Source organism: Brassica napus, chromosome C8 (assembly GCF_020379485.1).
Source record: "Brassica napus cultivar Da-Ae chromosome C8, Da-Ae, whole genome shotgun sequence".
Classification (NCBI taxonomy): Eukaryota; Viridiplantae; Streptophyta; class Magnoliopsida; order Brassicales; family Brassicaceae; genus Brassica; species Brassica napus.
In genome coordinates this window covers 24,548,027-24,561,580 of record NC_063451.1, presented here as the reverse complement: position 1 = coordinate 24,561,580, position 13,554 = coordinate 24,548,027, and the positions used below count along the sequence as shown (strand labels likewise).

General features: G+C 42.4%; 2 protein-coding genes and 1 long non-coding RNA gene across 3 annotated transcripts; 1 reads left to right on the top strand and 2 right to left on the bottom strand.

The window, feature by feature from the left end:
* Positions 1–151: 151 nt before the first annotated feature.
* Positions 152–1,481, bottom strand: LOC125591920. Its single transcript, XM_048766850.1, has 2 exons — positions 320–1,481; positions 152–237 (listed from the first exon to the last, which is right to left on the bottom strand). The coding sequence occupies exons 1-2, from the start codon at positions 1,479–1,481 to the stop codon at positions 152–154; spliced, it is 1,248 nt and encodes a 415-aa protein (XP_048622807.1).
* A 7,217-nt stretch (positions 1,482–8,698) lies between these two features.
* Positions 8,699–9,034, top strand: LOC125591670. The gene is made up of 2 exons (XR_007327770.1): positions 8,699–8,794; positions 8,886–9,034. It is a non-coding gene; the product is annotated as an uncharacterized LOC125591670 (long non-coding RNA).
* A 91-nt stretch (positions 9,035–9,125) lies between these two features.
* LOC125591919 (putative lysine-specific demethylase JMJ16) lies at positions 9,126–13,186 on the bottom strand. The gene is made up of 6 exons (XM_048766849.1): positions 13,035–13,186; positions 12,672–12,844; positions 10,351–11,718; positions 10,168–10,271; positions 9,877–10,074; positions 9,126–9,786 (listed from the first exon to the last, which is right to left on the bottom strand). Exons 1-6 carry the CDS (start codon positions 13,184–13,186, stop codon positions 9,469–9,471), a joined length of 2,313 nt encoding a protein of 770 aa, XP_048622806.1. The 3' UTR covers positions 9,126–9,468.
* Between the last annotated feature and the right edge of the window lie 368 nt (positions 13,187–13,554).

The following is a 13,554-nucleotide window of genomic DNA, read 5'->3' as shown; positions in this document are numbered from 1 at the left end:
CTCAACCAGTGATCATCAACTGAGAACATATTTTTTAAATAAGTTGCACACGGAATTGATAAAAGCATAGTCGAAACACATAGTCTGAGTCTTAAATAGTACAAGCTGGATTAAAACTTAAAGTATCATTAAGCAATAAGACATGATCATCCTACGCGTACGCGTCTTCCTCATCTTCATCCTGCTCATCGTTTTCTTCAACCCCTGGATGAGCAACATGTTGCTCATAGTCTCCCCCTGCATAGGTGCACATTTAGAGAAAAATCATTCGTTAGACATAGAGTAGAAAATAAGACAAAACACTGTGCATCTCCCTTACTCCTCAGGCGAACTCGAATGGCTTTGAGTCCCGTAATGGCGCGATTGATGTCGTCCTCAAGGCTGGCAGCACTTGAGTCTGCTCCAGACCCACGACCAGCTTTAACATCCTTGACAACAAGCTTCGGTGTTCCAGTGAACTCATCATGAAGCAAGTCAGGAGTTATAGTTCGCTGAAAATGGATGACCTGCTGAATCAAGTTAGGGAACATGATACACCGAGTCTTCTCTGTCTGAGTGTTCGCTGCCATTGCAATTATCTGATCATAGACGAGTTTCCCGAAGTCAAATCCATCATGATGATGAAGCATGTAGATGAACCTGAGTCGCCTTTGGTTCATTGAGGTGTAGTTCCTGGTGGGAATCCAATTCGAGCAGACGAGCTTGTACAGAACCTGATTCGTAGCTGTGAGATACTTCGAACTCATGTTCTCACCTCGTCTTATTCGTCCATCGGTGAGAAAACCACAAACTTCATCAAGACGTTCATCCATCCAGTTAGGATCTTCTTCAAACCCCGAAATGCAATACATCGAATTAATCAGACTCGGAGAGAAATCAACAAGCGATCCTCTAACATACACCGCTACACCACCATCGTCTCGTTCCTCAGCTTCCGGAAGATTGGCAAGGAATTCGCGGATTACATTGGGCTGATAAGGGTCGAGATCAGTGAGGGTATGAATCAGGCCTGCCCCGATCACAATTCTTCTGACATTAGAGAGATTCTCGTCCGTGAGGGAGATAGACTGCTGAGGAATGAAATTCCGCCCTCGGAGCTCTCTGAAGCGCTCAGTCGCCTTGATTGAGAAGAACCGTTCAGTCATTGGCATCCTTTTAGGTCGCATAAGCTCTGGATAGAACTGAGCTTTAGTTTGATACACATTCCGACTCTCCTCAAATCTCTGTTCTTTGGAGCGATTCGGAGGAGTGTCTGATGCCATCGGAGCTTCGTCGGAGTGGTCGTCTGAGGATTCCCCATCTGAGAGAGACTCGACTTCAAGCTCAACGTTCTTGGGTAGAGGCGCAGTGTCACCAGCTGAGACACGACGGCGGCTCCGCTTGCGCGAGGATGACCCAGAAGAGAGGTCAAGTGGGTTCATCGGAGTAGTCTCGACATTCTTCAGTTTCATGAGCCGCGAGCTTCTCCTTGTTGGTTGCATGTTGCTAGTGAGAGAGATCGAGTGCGCCGGCGAGAGAGATAGATAGAGAGAGATGTGACACTTGAAGACAGCTGCATCATACAATCCTCAAAAATAACCCTAATCACACTCACCAAGCCCGTTAGAAACAATAGCACTAGGCCCAAGACATTAGACCCAATATCAACAGCACCTCAGTTTGTGAGAAAGAGAATTTGTGAGATTGGTAATCATGTCCTTGCACGCAATGCAGCACACAAAAGAAACAGCAACTAAAGCACCTTGCCAGAAGACATACTCCAGAATGTCTTTTAGCGTCCAGAGGAGAGAGACACAGATTGCTTCCCACTCGTACTCAGCCACCAAGAAGTTTTTGATAAAGAATCAGTGAGACCAACCCACATCTGTAGCTGTTTCTCAGCCGAGTAGCTGTCACAGACATGATCCTATCATGCAGCTCACTCACACCTGAACTTCTGCAGCATAGCCATTTGTATGGTCTGGAAACACAGTGTAGACCTCTTGTGTGTCTGTCTCTCCAACTCGACAGTTATTGTAACCTTGATCTGTAGCTATTTCTCAGCCGAGTAGCTGTCACAGAAAACATTTTTTTTTTATTTTACCAATCAGAGTTGACATCAACCCTGCCCCATCCAGACAGTGATCGAAATTAGAGTCTGAAAGTTGTGTCCTCCAGCTCCATTACGAGTGTCCATCATTCAGGGCCTTTTGTTTTTCTTTTCTGTTTAGTAATCCAGGGCACTCTTCTTACCCAAATTTCACTCAGTCTCTGCTGTGTTTCCTCATTCAATCCAGACAGTGATCAATGCTCAGATCGAAAATGTTGTAGCATCTTGATCCAAGATGAGTGTCTTTCACCAGTGAATCAAATGACTTTACTGTAAAGGAGACAGGTGAAATAAGCTGCACAATCGAACTTGTTGACTCAGAGTTTTGTGATTGTGGTGGCATATCGACAAGCAGTAACACATATACACAACTGTCATGCTCTCCTCTTCTGACATGACTTATTCAGAGATTCACAATTCCCAAAGCCTTTCGAAGGCCGAGGAACATGTTGTAGTCCAGAGGTTTGGTGAATAGATCAGCCAGTTGTCTTTCAGTAGATACATGCTCCAAAATCACGATTTTCATCTCAACTAACTCTCTCACAAAGTGATGTCGAATGTCGACATGTTTGGTGCGTGAATGTTGAACCGGATTTTTAGACAAGTTTATGGCACTCATATTATCACAGTGAACAAGCATAGGGTTAGAGATGATACCATAATCAACGAGCATTTGGCGTATCCAAAGTAATTGAGTGCAACAGCTTCCTAGAGCAATATACTCAGCTTCAGCAGTTGAGAGAGAGACGCAATTTTGTTTCTTGCTGTGCCATGCCACCAAGTTGTTCCCAAGAAAAAAACATCCGCCAGAAGTACTATGACGATCATCCAGACAACCTGCCCAGTCAGCATCACAAAATCCTGCAAGATTCACGTTAGTTTCAAAGGTGTAATGAAGACCAAAATCCAATGTACCTTTCACATATTTGATAACCCGTTTTACTGCATTCATATGTGACTCTTTTGGATTAGCCTGGTATCGAGCACAAATGCCGACACTTAGACACAAGTCAGGTCGACTCGCGGTAAGATACAGCAAGCTCCCTATCATGGCTCTATACAGTTTCTCATCAACAGGTTTCCCATCCTCATCTCGCGACAGCTTTGTAGTTGTGCTCATCGGAGTATTGGTTGTCTTGCTCGTCTGCATACCGAATCTTTTGATGAGATTCTTTGCATATGTGCTTTGTGAGACTGTGATTCCATCGTCTAACTGCTTGACTTGTAGTCCAAGAAAGTAACTCAGTTCTCCCACCATGCTCATTTCGAATTCAGAAGTCATCGTCTTAACGAACTCATCAACCATTGACTGAGATGTTCCTCCAAATATTATATCATCGACATATACTTGAATGATGAGGATATCTCTCCCATTCTCTCCAATGAACAGGGTTTTATCAACTCCTCCTCTTTGAAATCCAGCCTGAGTAAGGAACACTGTCAGACGATCATACCATGCTCGAGGGGCCTGTTTCAGTCCATACAATGCCTTCTTGAGTTTGTAAACATGATCTGGAAAGTGAGGATCCTCGAAACCTTTAGGTTGTGTGACGTAGACTTCTTCTTGTAGTACACCATTCAGAAATGCACTTTTCACATCCATCTGATAAAGTTTGATCTTCAGATTGCAAGCCATTCCAAACAGCAGTCTGATTGACTCAAGTCGAGCAACTGGCGCGAAAGTCTCGTCAAAATCCACACCTTCGATTTGTGTGTAACCTTGTCCCACAAGTCTGGATTTGTTTCTGATCACGTTTCCTTTCTCATCGGTCTTATTCTTGTGAATCCACTTAGTGCCAATGATATTCACACCATCAGGTCGTGGTACCAGTTCCCAGACTTGTAATCGATCAAACTGTTCAAGCTCCAAGTGCATAGATTCTGTCCAAAACTCATCGTTCAGAGCTTCTTGAAGCGTCTTTGGTTCAATCAATGAGACAAAACACTCCAGTTCGTTCATCTCAGCTGTGAAACACGCAAGCTTGACCATTTGCTGAAAATCAATATGTTTCTTGCGTGTGACTCTTTCACCAAACACTTCACCAATCACATCAGCTGAAGAATGATTCTTATGCACTTTAGTTTGATTCAGATCCACTTTCTGATCCTCAGACTGTTCATCCTCTTCTTCTGATTCTTCTTTGACCCTTACGTCAGAGGAAGCTTCAGCTGGTGGTGTAACTCTCTCAATCTTATGAGTGACTCGAGCTTGATAGAAACCAATACTGTCGTCGAACACGACATTTACTTTGTCTCCAATGAATTTGGTACGCTGATTGAACACTCTATATGCTGAGCTGTTAGTTGAATATCCGAGGAACATACCTACATCACTTTTTGCATCAAACTTACCAAGATGGTCTTTATCATTGAGTATGTAGACCAGGCAACCGAAAACATGCATATGACTAAGGTTCGGAGTCTTCCCTCTGAAAACTTCATACGGAGTAGTCTTTGTGTTAGGTTTGACATACACTCGGTTTATGACATAGCATGCAGTGGCTATAGCTTCTGCCCAAAACCCGGATGGCACACTGTTTCCACATAGCATAGCTCTTGCCATCTCCTGTAGAGTTCTGTTCTTCCTTTCAACTACTCCATTTTGCTGTGGGGTTCTAGGAGCTGCATATAGATGCTTGATTCCTTGACTGTGACAGAATTTATCAAACTCCTCATTCTGAAATTCACCTCCGTGATCACTCTTGATCTGCACGATGCCACCCTTTTCTTGTTTAAGTTGCAAGGCCAAGATACGGAAGCTCTCCAACGCGTCAGACTTATTTCTCAGGAAGTCCACCCATGTATATCTGGAAAAATCATCTACTAGGACAAAGATGTATTTTTTCCTGCAATGCTGTATGGAGTAATAGGTCCCATAAGATCCATGTGTACTAGCTTGAGTATTCCCTTGGATCTAATCTCTGAAATCTGTTTGTGCTGGACCTTCACTTGTTTACCTTGACAGCACCCTCCACACACTGTATCGGTTTGTTTTTCAAGTTCTGGAATTCCCCTAACAACTTCAGCGTTAATTAGTCGGGTCAGTCCATTAGTATTCATATGTCCGAGCTGCCTGTGCCACAGATCCAATTTAGACTCCTTAGCTGAGTAGCATAAATGTGACGGCTTCCACATGTAACAGTTGTTTCCTGACCTTACTCCACATAGAACAACGTTCCCTTTAGCATCAACAGCTCGACATTCTTTGCTGTTGAAGATTACTTCTAACCCCTCATCACACAATTGACTGACGCTGATGAGATTTGCTTTAAGACCATCCACATAGAAGACATTAACAAGCTTAGGTAAGACAGACCTGTCCAGTTCCCCAACTCCTCGTATCTTTCCTTGTCCTCCATCACCAAAGGTCACTTTGCCTCCTTTGATAAACTCAAGTTTCTCAAAGAAATCCTGATTTCCAGTCATATGTTTTGAGCAGCCACTGTCGAAGTACCAGGGGGTATCAAACTGTGAGTTAGAGTCAGAACTTGTGTAAGCAACGTTGCTTACCAGCTTAGTTTCAGTGGATAGTGTTGCGAAGTTGCAGATGATGGGTTGCTTTGCATCGGTGCGTGTTTCTGACTTCTCACTGTGTGCAACAGTCAAGGCTCTCTGCTTGTAGTTTGGGTACAGATCCTTCTTAGCTATCCACACATGACCATACAGTGATGGTTCCATAAAACAAAGATTCATCCTCCATGCACGTTGATACTGACTTTTTCGAAAGAAACAAAATCTGACATTATGACCACGCTTTCCACAGAAGTGGCATCCGTTTCCTCGTCGTGTAGTAGCAGTCTTCTTTAGGTTCTCTCCTTTCTGATTATTAATCTGCACCTTCGTCGTGGTATGAATTTCTTTTTCATTCGAACTCCCTTTCACGAACACTGTTTCTTCCGCAGATTTGGAAGTGCCTCCTTGAAAACCTAATCCCCAGTTACTGCTAGGACACTGACCAATGGTGAGAAGTTGATCTAGAGTTGTTGTACCAGTCGTGAGCATTCTTACTTTCTTGAGATTGTCAGCGAGTTGATTCTCAAGTAATTTGCTCTTGTCCATCTCCTTGGTTAGTAGCTCATTCAGACAATTCATCTTCAGCTCAATCTGCTTTTGAACCCTCTCTTGTTCAGTCATCGCTCGTTTCAACGATAGCAGTTCTTGGTCTGAGTTCTTGAGGATAGACAACTCAGTAGCTTGTTCAGAAGGTTTCTCCAATTCCAGAATATTCACCTGAGCTTTCAGCATTGCCTTATCTTTGAGTAGTTGTAGATTCTCATGACTGAGTTCAGCAAACTTGTCGAACAGAGACTTGTATTCTGATTCAAGATCGTTGTTGAGATCATCTTCATCCTCTTCCACGCCTGAATCTAGTTTTGGTTCTTCTTCTTTGCTGACAAGTGCCATAAAGTTTAGATGAAGCTCATCTCTGTCGCTGTCACTCTCCGACTCTATATCACTGAAACACATAAGTGACTTGTCCTTTTTCAGATTATTGGGACATTCACTTCGAGTGTGTCCAAATCCCTTGCAGTCAATACACTTGAGCTCTTTGCGTTTAGCTAGTGGACACTCATTGCGAAAGTGTCCATACCCTTCACACTCATGACATTGTAACTCCTTCTTCTTAGAGTTCTTCGAGTCTTGCCTGGTGTTTTGAGGGTTGCTTCGATCTGAGTCGTTCCTCTGAAATCGTGAGTTTGATCTGTTCCCTCCTTTATCCATTCGCTTAATGAATTTGTTGAAGTTTCGAGCCATAAGTCCCAAGTTTTCTTCTATCTTTGTGACTCGGTCCTGTTCGTTTGAGTCAGATACAAAGGCGATGCTCTTTTGAGAATTTGAAATTCGATTGGATTTCTCCAGGTCATGAACCTTCAAGATACCAGATAATTGATCAAATTTCATTTCATCTGTATTGACAGCTATATCCAGTACTGCCTTGTAAGCTTCAAACCGTGGAGGCAGACATCTTAACAGTTTTTTCACCAAAACCTTCTCATCATATTTCTTTCCAAGAACCGACGCTTCACTGGCAAGTTCACTGATCTTGGATATGAATCCATCAATTGGTTCATCATCAGTCATGCGGAGATTTTCAAACTTTGAAGCTAAGTGATCGATCCTTGTTCTTCGCACGCTAGTATTTCCTTCAAAGTGGTTGGTCAAAATATCCCAAGCTTCCTTAGCAGACTCACATCCCTGGATTATTTTGAACTGATCCAGATCTACTGAAGAGAAGATTGCAGTAAGAGCTTTGGAGTTGAATTTGGATGCTGCCTTTTCAGGATCAGTCCACTGATTCTTTGGTTTTGGAGCAAGAGTTTTGTCATCAGTCATCATCGTAGGCACAGACCACCCTTCTTCTACTGCAGTCCACGCATCCTCGTCAATTCCTCTGATCAACTGTCGCATCCTTGCCTTCCAATGACCAAAGTTGCAGCTGTCCAGCATAATGGGTTTATGAATTCCGAATAGTTCCTTCATGGTGTCCATGAAATCCGCAGGATCTCAACCTCTTAGTAGTGTATGATACCACAGAGGTTTCCCGCTCTGATACCAAATGAAAGTTCAGGGACTACCAGATATAAGAACTAAAACACAAGATACCAAGAACGCTTTCTTGTATATTAGAAATCTGTTAAACAATCTTCCTAGATCTGTTTAATCCGAATTACTCTCAGTCACACACGACTAGAGACGGACCAATTCCTAATCTATCAAAACAGAAAGCACGAGCTACACCTTCAAGTACTCGTCTTTCTTAAGCTCTCAAGAACAAACCTCTTGCTCTAGCTTTTCAATCAATAAACGGCTAACGACGATATCCACAAAGTAATCAGGTTATATACCCTTAACACAATACCCTAGTTGCCTAAATATTGTGATAAGCCCAAATCTTCCAAATCTTCTTTGCTTCACGCCAAAGTAACATCTTGGAACCAATGAGATATTGACACGTCATCATCTCATAACCGATTTGTAACAGCAAGTCACACTTCCTATATTGTGCATAACACATCCTCTGTTTCTCAATCCGACAAGCTGCTTTTCTTGAGCTTACAGAGCTCCGGTGGGAACTGTAATCGTTGGCTCACATACTTTCATAGAAAAGGCGAAAACGTTGAGGAAAACATTAGGTGGAGGAATGAGACAAATAGGTGTTCTGTGTGCAGCCGCTTTGGTCGCACTCCAAGAGAACCTCCCAAAGCTACAATTTGACCACAAGAAGGCAAAGTTGTTAGCTGGTACGTACGTACCACTCATTGACCGTATTCACTATTAGAATTCACCACAACAAGAAATATATAACAGATAATAACGTAAATATGTGCAGAAGGGTTGAATCAAATGAAAGGGATTAGAATAAACGTTGCAGCCGCGGAGACTAACATGGTGCGGTGCGCATTGTCAACACTCTTGTTGTGTTATCAATAATTATATTAATTATTTGTCTCAAAATTCAGATATTCATGGATATGGAGGATGGATCAAGACTTACTGCTGAGAAACTGCGCAAGAGTCTAACGGAGTGTGGCATTCTCGTCCTCCCAGGAAACTCACCTCGGTATGTCTCACATGGACAGAATTTGATTTGTTTAAACGTTTAATATATAAATATTGACTTTGGAATGTGGTTTCAGGATAAGAATGGTTGTACACCACCAGATAACAATAAGTGATGTACATTACACATTGTCTTGCTTACAAGTAAGAATATTCATCATATTTCTCTGTACTTATAACTTTCTCAAACAAGTGACACTGATATTTATAAGCATTGATTTTTTTTTTTTGGCAGCAAGCAATGCAAATGATTCAGGAACCAAGCCTAAACCAAACCGGCAAAACCGAAAATGCTCTCTCTTTTTAAATGTTGTTTGTCTAAGTTATATCTAATTGTAAACAATAAGGATCGCTCGATCTGTCAATGCAATTGTCACCCTATAATTTCCTCCATTTTATTATGAAACACCCTCACAGTTGCAAGGAAATTGATTTTTTTCTGGTTTAGAGATGCCACGAGAGCTGAGATTAGAAAAAGGGTAAGTAATTTTTTGATAATCTCTTTCAATTCAATGTACTTTGGACTTTCAAAATAGATGTCAAAACTAGTGTGTGATGTTGAACTGGAAACCAATCCACACATGAATCTTGTTGTAGTTCCCACTAGTGACTAAAGTCTAAAACTAATGGTTTCAAGAGCCTTTAAAGTCTTCTTCCTTTCTTTCTCCTCTGTGTTGTTGTTTCAAGAGACGTAAGAAGAAACAGGCTTCTGGTTATATGTTTCCCTGTTTCCTCTGCAAGGGTGTCCAAAAAGAACGTGCAGGGAGCCTCATCAACTCTGTATGTACACACTAAAAATCAATCTCCTTCCAACTAAATCAGCACCGCTTCTGGATCTCTTCCTTCACAAGTTCGGTCACCAAATCTATGTTAGACTCACTTAAAACCTCTTGAAGTGAGCTTAGTTCCTCCATGTTAGCTTTCTTGAGCAGAACTTTGAGATTAGACTTCGCTCCAGCAGGTAATAGACGTTGTCTGGGAGCTTTCTGGAGATTTCTCACATCTGATGATTGAATGCTTGTGTTGGCTTCTCTGAGAAGAAGAGCATTTGCAGGGAACTGAACCTGTGGCCGCGAGTAAGGCCTGGACTCCCAATACTCTGTGCAAACTCTATTCACGTCTAATGCTTCAATGGCCTGTTTTAACAAATTAGATTATCTATCTGTCAACTAGATTTACAAATGAAGCTTATATTTTCTAGGCAAAGTTGGTTTTACTATTATTACCTGTAGGATTGCAGGTGATGTATATCCAAACATTTCAAAACCGTCAGGACTCCCAGAGGGCTGCAGAGGAGGAAGATCTGGCTTACCGGCTTTGTGCTGCTTACTTATCTCTTGGTTTACTCTATCTCGTACCATCTCCCAGCATCTTGTAGGAGACAAGTGAGCAAACACCTCACTGGGAACACCCTCCAAGTAAACCTAACAAGAAGATCATACCACACAGTTTGTTAATGACCAAGATAATCTAAGGCAATGAAACCTTTTTTTCAGACAAGAAAGATATTAATTTACCATGAACAATGGACTGTTGCGTCCAGCATCAAGAATCTCTGAAACGTAGAAGCTCATCCTCGTCGGATCCAAAACGTTTATGTACTTGACCCGACTACGAAACCCTGCACCAAAGAAGAATAGACATTAAGCACTTTGCAAAATATCATCAATGCATATATGTTTACATAAACAACATGTTACCTTTAGGAAAAATTGCTCGGCGGTTGCACCATGATTTTCCAGAAAGCACAGAACCATAGTTTAGAGGCTCTACATTGCAATTGATTCTCCTCACGACTTTTGCTATACGTGGACCCTTTTGGCGGATGATCCTATCTGGACTATTGTTCTGCGAACAAGACGGTGTCCCTGAGTTACTTCTTATCCCATCAACCACTTCCTGTATAGCCAAAGCTCCAGAGGTTTTGGATTTACAGCTGGTAGGTTTAACACCATCTTGGTTGCTCGTAACACCATCAACTACGGCATTAACTTCCCCATGCGATACAGAACTTGTAACATCCCCTTGCACTGCTCTTTGGTCATTAGTAGGCAATGACATAGTGATTTGTCTATCAAGCAAATAAATTGCTTGCTTTTCTATCATGGGAACAGGAGTTTTGCTAGGCGCTTCCAACGCTAAAACGTGGGTTGGTCTCTCCTGTATTTTCAAATGCTTTCCAGACGAAACTGCATCTCTTTTCTCAGAACCTTGTTTCCTAGGTATGTCATGCTCATCATCACTTAGGAGTATCACATCATCAGGTACACTCTGTGAATTCTTTTTTCCACTTGTGGACTTAGCAGCTGTCATAGAGATGCCTTCTTCTTCTTTGACTGGCTTCATACAGTGGCTTGGTGTTAATTGCTCCTCCTTGACTTTCAGAAGTAACCTCTTTTCTAACCCTCTACTTAGATCTTCTCTCGATGTTACTTTCAACTGTAAATCTTTCCCTAAAAGTGCAGCTGCTTGTGGTTCTTCCTCACCAGTCTCCATCTTGCTTCCTGAGAGGTGTTCACTTAAAGCCAATCCCAAATCTTGACGCGCCCATCTATACACAGAACTAAGTTTTCGTTCCACAGCCTCAAGAAGAACATTCAGTTCATCCATATCATAGCGAAACAGATAATATTTAGCAACCCACGGACACGAACACAGCTGCTTCACATGAGTCAAACATGAGTACTTCTCCGGGGAACAACGGCAACCAGCAGCGGAGAGGTGCAAATCAAAGAAGCATATACAACACTCTCTCTCGTTGGTAGCATCGAAATTACTATGCATCTTCAACGCAAGCGAAGAGCTGCACAGAAACTCTCTTCTTGTACGTTCCATGTCAATGCGTGCCTTTAGTGTTTTGGCCAAGATCCCCTCCTTTCCACTAAACTCTTTCCACCTCGAGTTATCTATTGTATTCTTCTTTAGCAAGTTGAGCTCCCAGTCGGCTTTCACTACTTCTCTTGCTGCCCCAAGCAAGAGTTTATCATTCGAGATGGACGTTTTTCTACCCTGTTGACAGTATAACTCTATAGCAATCTGTCCGTGAGGGAGCCAGTCGACTGGTGCTACTATTGGTTTATTATTGGTACAATGTATATGGTTTAGTTGTACATTTTGGCTTTACTTATTTAACCAGGTTTGTTCCGGATAAGCTATCAAACATGTATTTAGTGTGTGTAGCTCACACTTTATTAAATAACAGAAATATTCCTTAAAACTCTCTCTCTCTCCTTTGTCATCTTGTGCGACTCCATGAATGACGTAGGAAGAAACTTCCTTTCTGTTCACCTCTGAAACACTAATATGGTATCAGAGCGTTGAGCACAAGCTCAACATCGTTTTCTGCTCTTTCTTTTGAGCTCCGTTTTGTGACCTTTCGTCGATCTCTGTTTCTTTTGTCGTGTTGCTTCGTCGATACGATGGTGGTTGCTCTCCGTCGTTCTCGCCGTTCTGGTCGTTCTACACGCGCCGGTAGCTCGAATCCAAACCCTGGAGGCTCCCCTTCACACTCTGAAGCCGTTGCAGCCCCGCTTGTTCCGGATCCGTACGCTCTTTCCGTCGTGATGAATCCAGGACAGTGTTCACTCGCCGTTTTTCTTCATCACGCCGATCATCCCGGGTTGTTGATCACTTCCCTTACTTGGATGGATCAAACTACACCCAGGGTGCTCTGCGATGAAGATCGCTCTCGATGCGAAGAACAAGATCACTTTTGTTGATGGTCTCTCCCTCGTCCTAATTCCGCTACTCCTCTGTTTCGGATCTGGTCTCGTTGTACCAGCGGTAAAATCTTGGCTTCTCAACTCGGTTCCTCTCAAATCTATGGTAGTTTTTGTCGTTTGATGATGCGACTGAGATATGGACTGACCTCATAATTGTTTCCATAAGACGAATCTACCACAGACTTTTCAGTTGATCAACGATTTCAGGATCTCCGCCAAGGCTCCATGGATCCTCTCTGGGTATTACACTACTCTCAAGACCTTTGGAACAACTTGGACGGCACAGAACCTCCTGAAACCTGTCTCTGTTGCAATACAACGAGTTGTCTCAGCCAGCGTCGTACAGCCAAAGCTAAGATTGAACGAGGCAGAACCATCAAGTTCTTGGCTGGTCTTAATGAGAAATATTCTATCATTCGTAGTCAGATTCTCATGAGAAAGCCTCTTCCTGATCTTGCGGAGATTTGTAAATCTTAGACCAAGATGATAGCAACGCCAGTTCAATTCTATCATCGCTCCCGCTGCCTTTCAAGTTAGTCATGGGACCATCTCATCCTACTGTGCTAAACCTATGTCTTCTCACTCTGCTCCGTCTGCTTCACTTGGTGGTGATTCAAACGCTTCTCAACAAGGCGCGGTGGTGCATGCTTTTCAAAGGAAACCTGGACCATTTTGTGCTCACTGGGAAACATTGGTCATTGTCATTGATCGCTGTTACAAGCTCCATGGATATCCAGTTGGTCTCTCCTTCTTCTTCTTTTGATAACTTGACTCCACATTCCCATTGGCGTGCAACTGGATTTGAGTCATCCATCTTGAACTTCTTAAGAACCTCTTTAGCATAACCTTCTTGAGTAATGAAGATTCCATTTTCTTCTTGCTTTACTTCAATGCCAAGGTAGTAACACCAATCCAATGTCGGTCATCTCGAACTTCTTTGTCATCTCCATCTTGAAATCTTCAAACATAATCGGATTGTTGCCAGTGAAAATCAAGTCATCAACATATAAACATGCAATCAATAGATCATTATTTTGAGTTTTGATATAAAGTGCATGCTCATATGGACACTTGATGAATCCTTTCTCCTTGAAGTACTTATCAATCCGAGTGTTCCATGCTCTTGGTGCTTGTTTTAATCCATAAAGCGCCTTCTTTAGCCTTAAGACTTTGTCTTCTTCT

What these genes read in the sequence shown, in the direction of transcription:
- LOC125591920 (XM_048766850.1), bottom strand. Translation starts at nt 1,481, where the DNA reads ATGCAACCAACAAGGAGAAGCTCGCGGCTCATGAAACTGAAGAATGTC. An exon ending in CATTCGAGTTCGCCTGAGGA is followed by an intron (nt 238 to 319) that starts GTAAGGGAGATG and finishes GCACCTATGCAG; the next exon opens with GGGGAGACTATGAGCAACAT.
- LOC125591919 (XM_048766849.1), bottom strand. Translation starts at nt 13,186, where the DNA reads ATGGATGACTCAAATCCAGTTGCACGCCAATGGGAATGTGGAGTCAAG. An exon ending in GTGAGCACAAAATGGTCCAG is followed by an intron (nt 12,845 to 13,034) that starts GTTTCCTTTGAA and finishes TCTTGGTCTAAG; the next exon opens with ATTTACAAATCTCCGCAAGA. An exon ending in GCAACAGTCCATTGTTCATG is followed by an intron (nt 10,075 to 10,167) that starts GTAAATTAATAT and finishes TCTTCTTGTTAG; the next exon opens with GTTTACTTGGAGGGTGTTCC.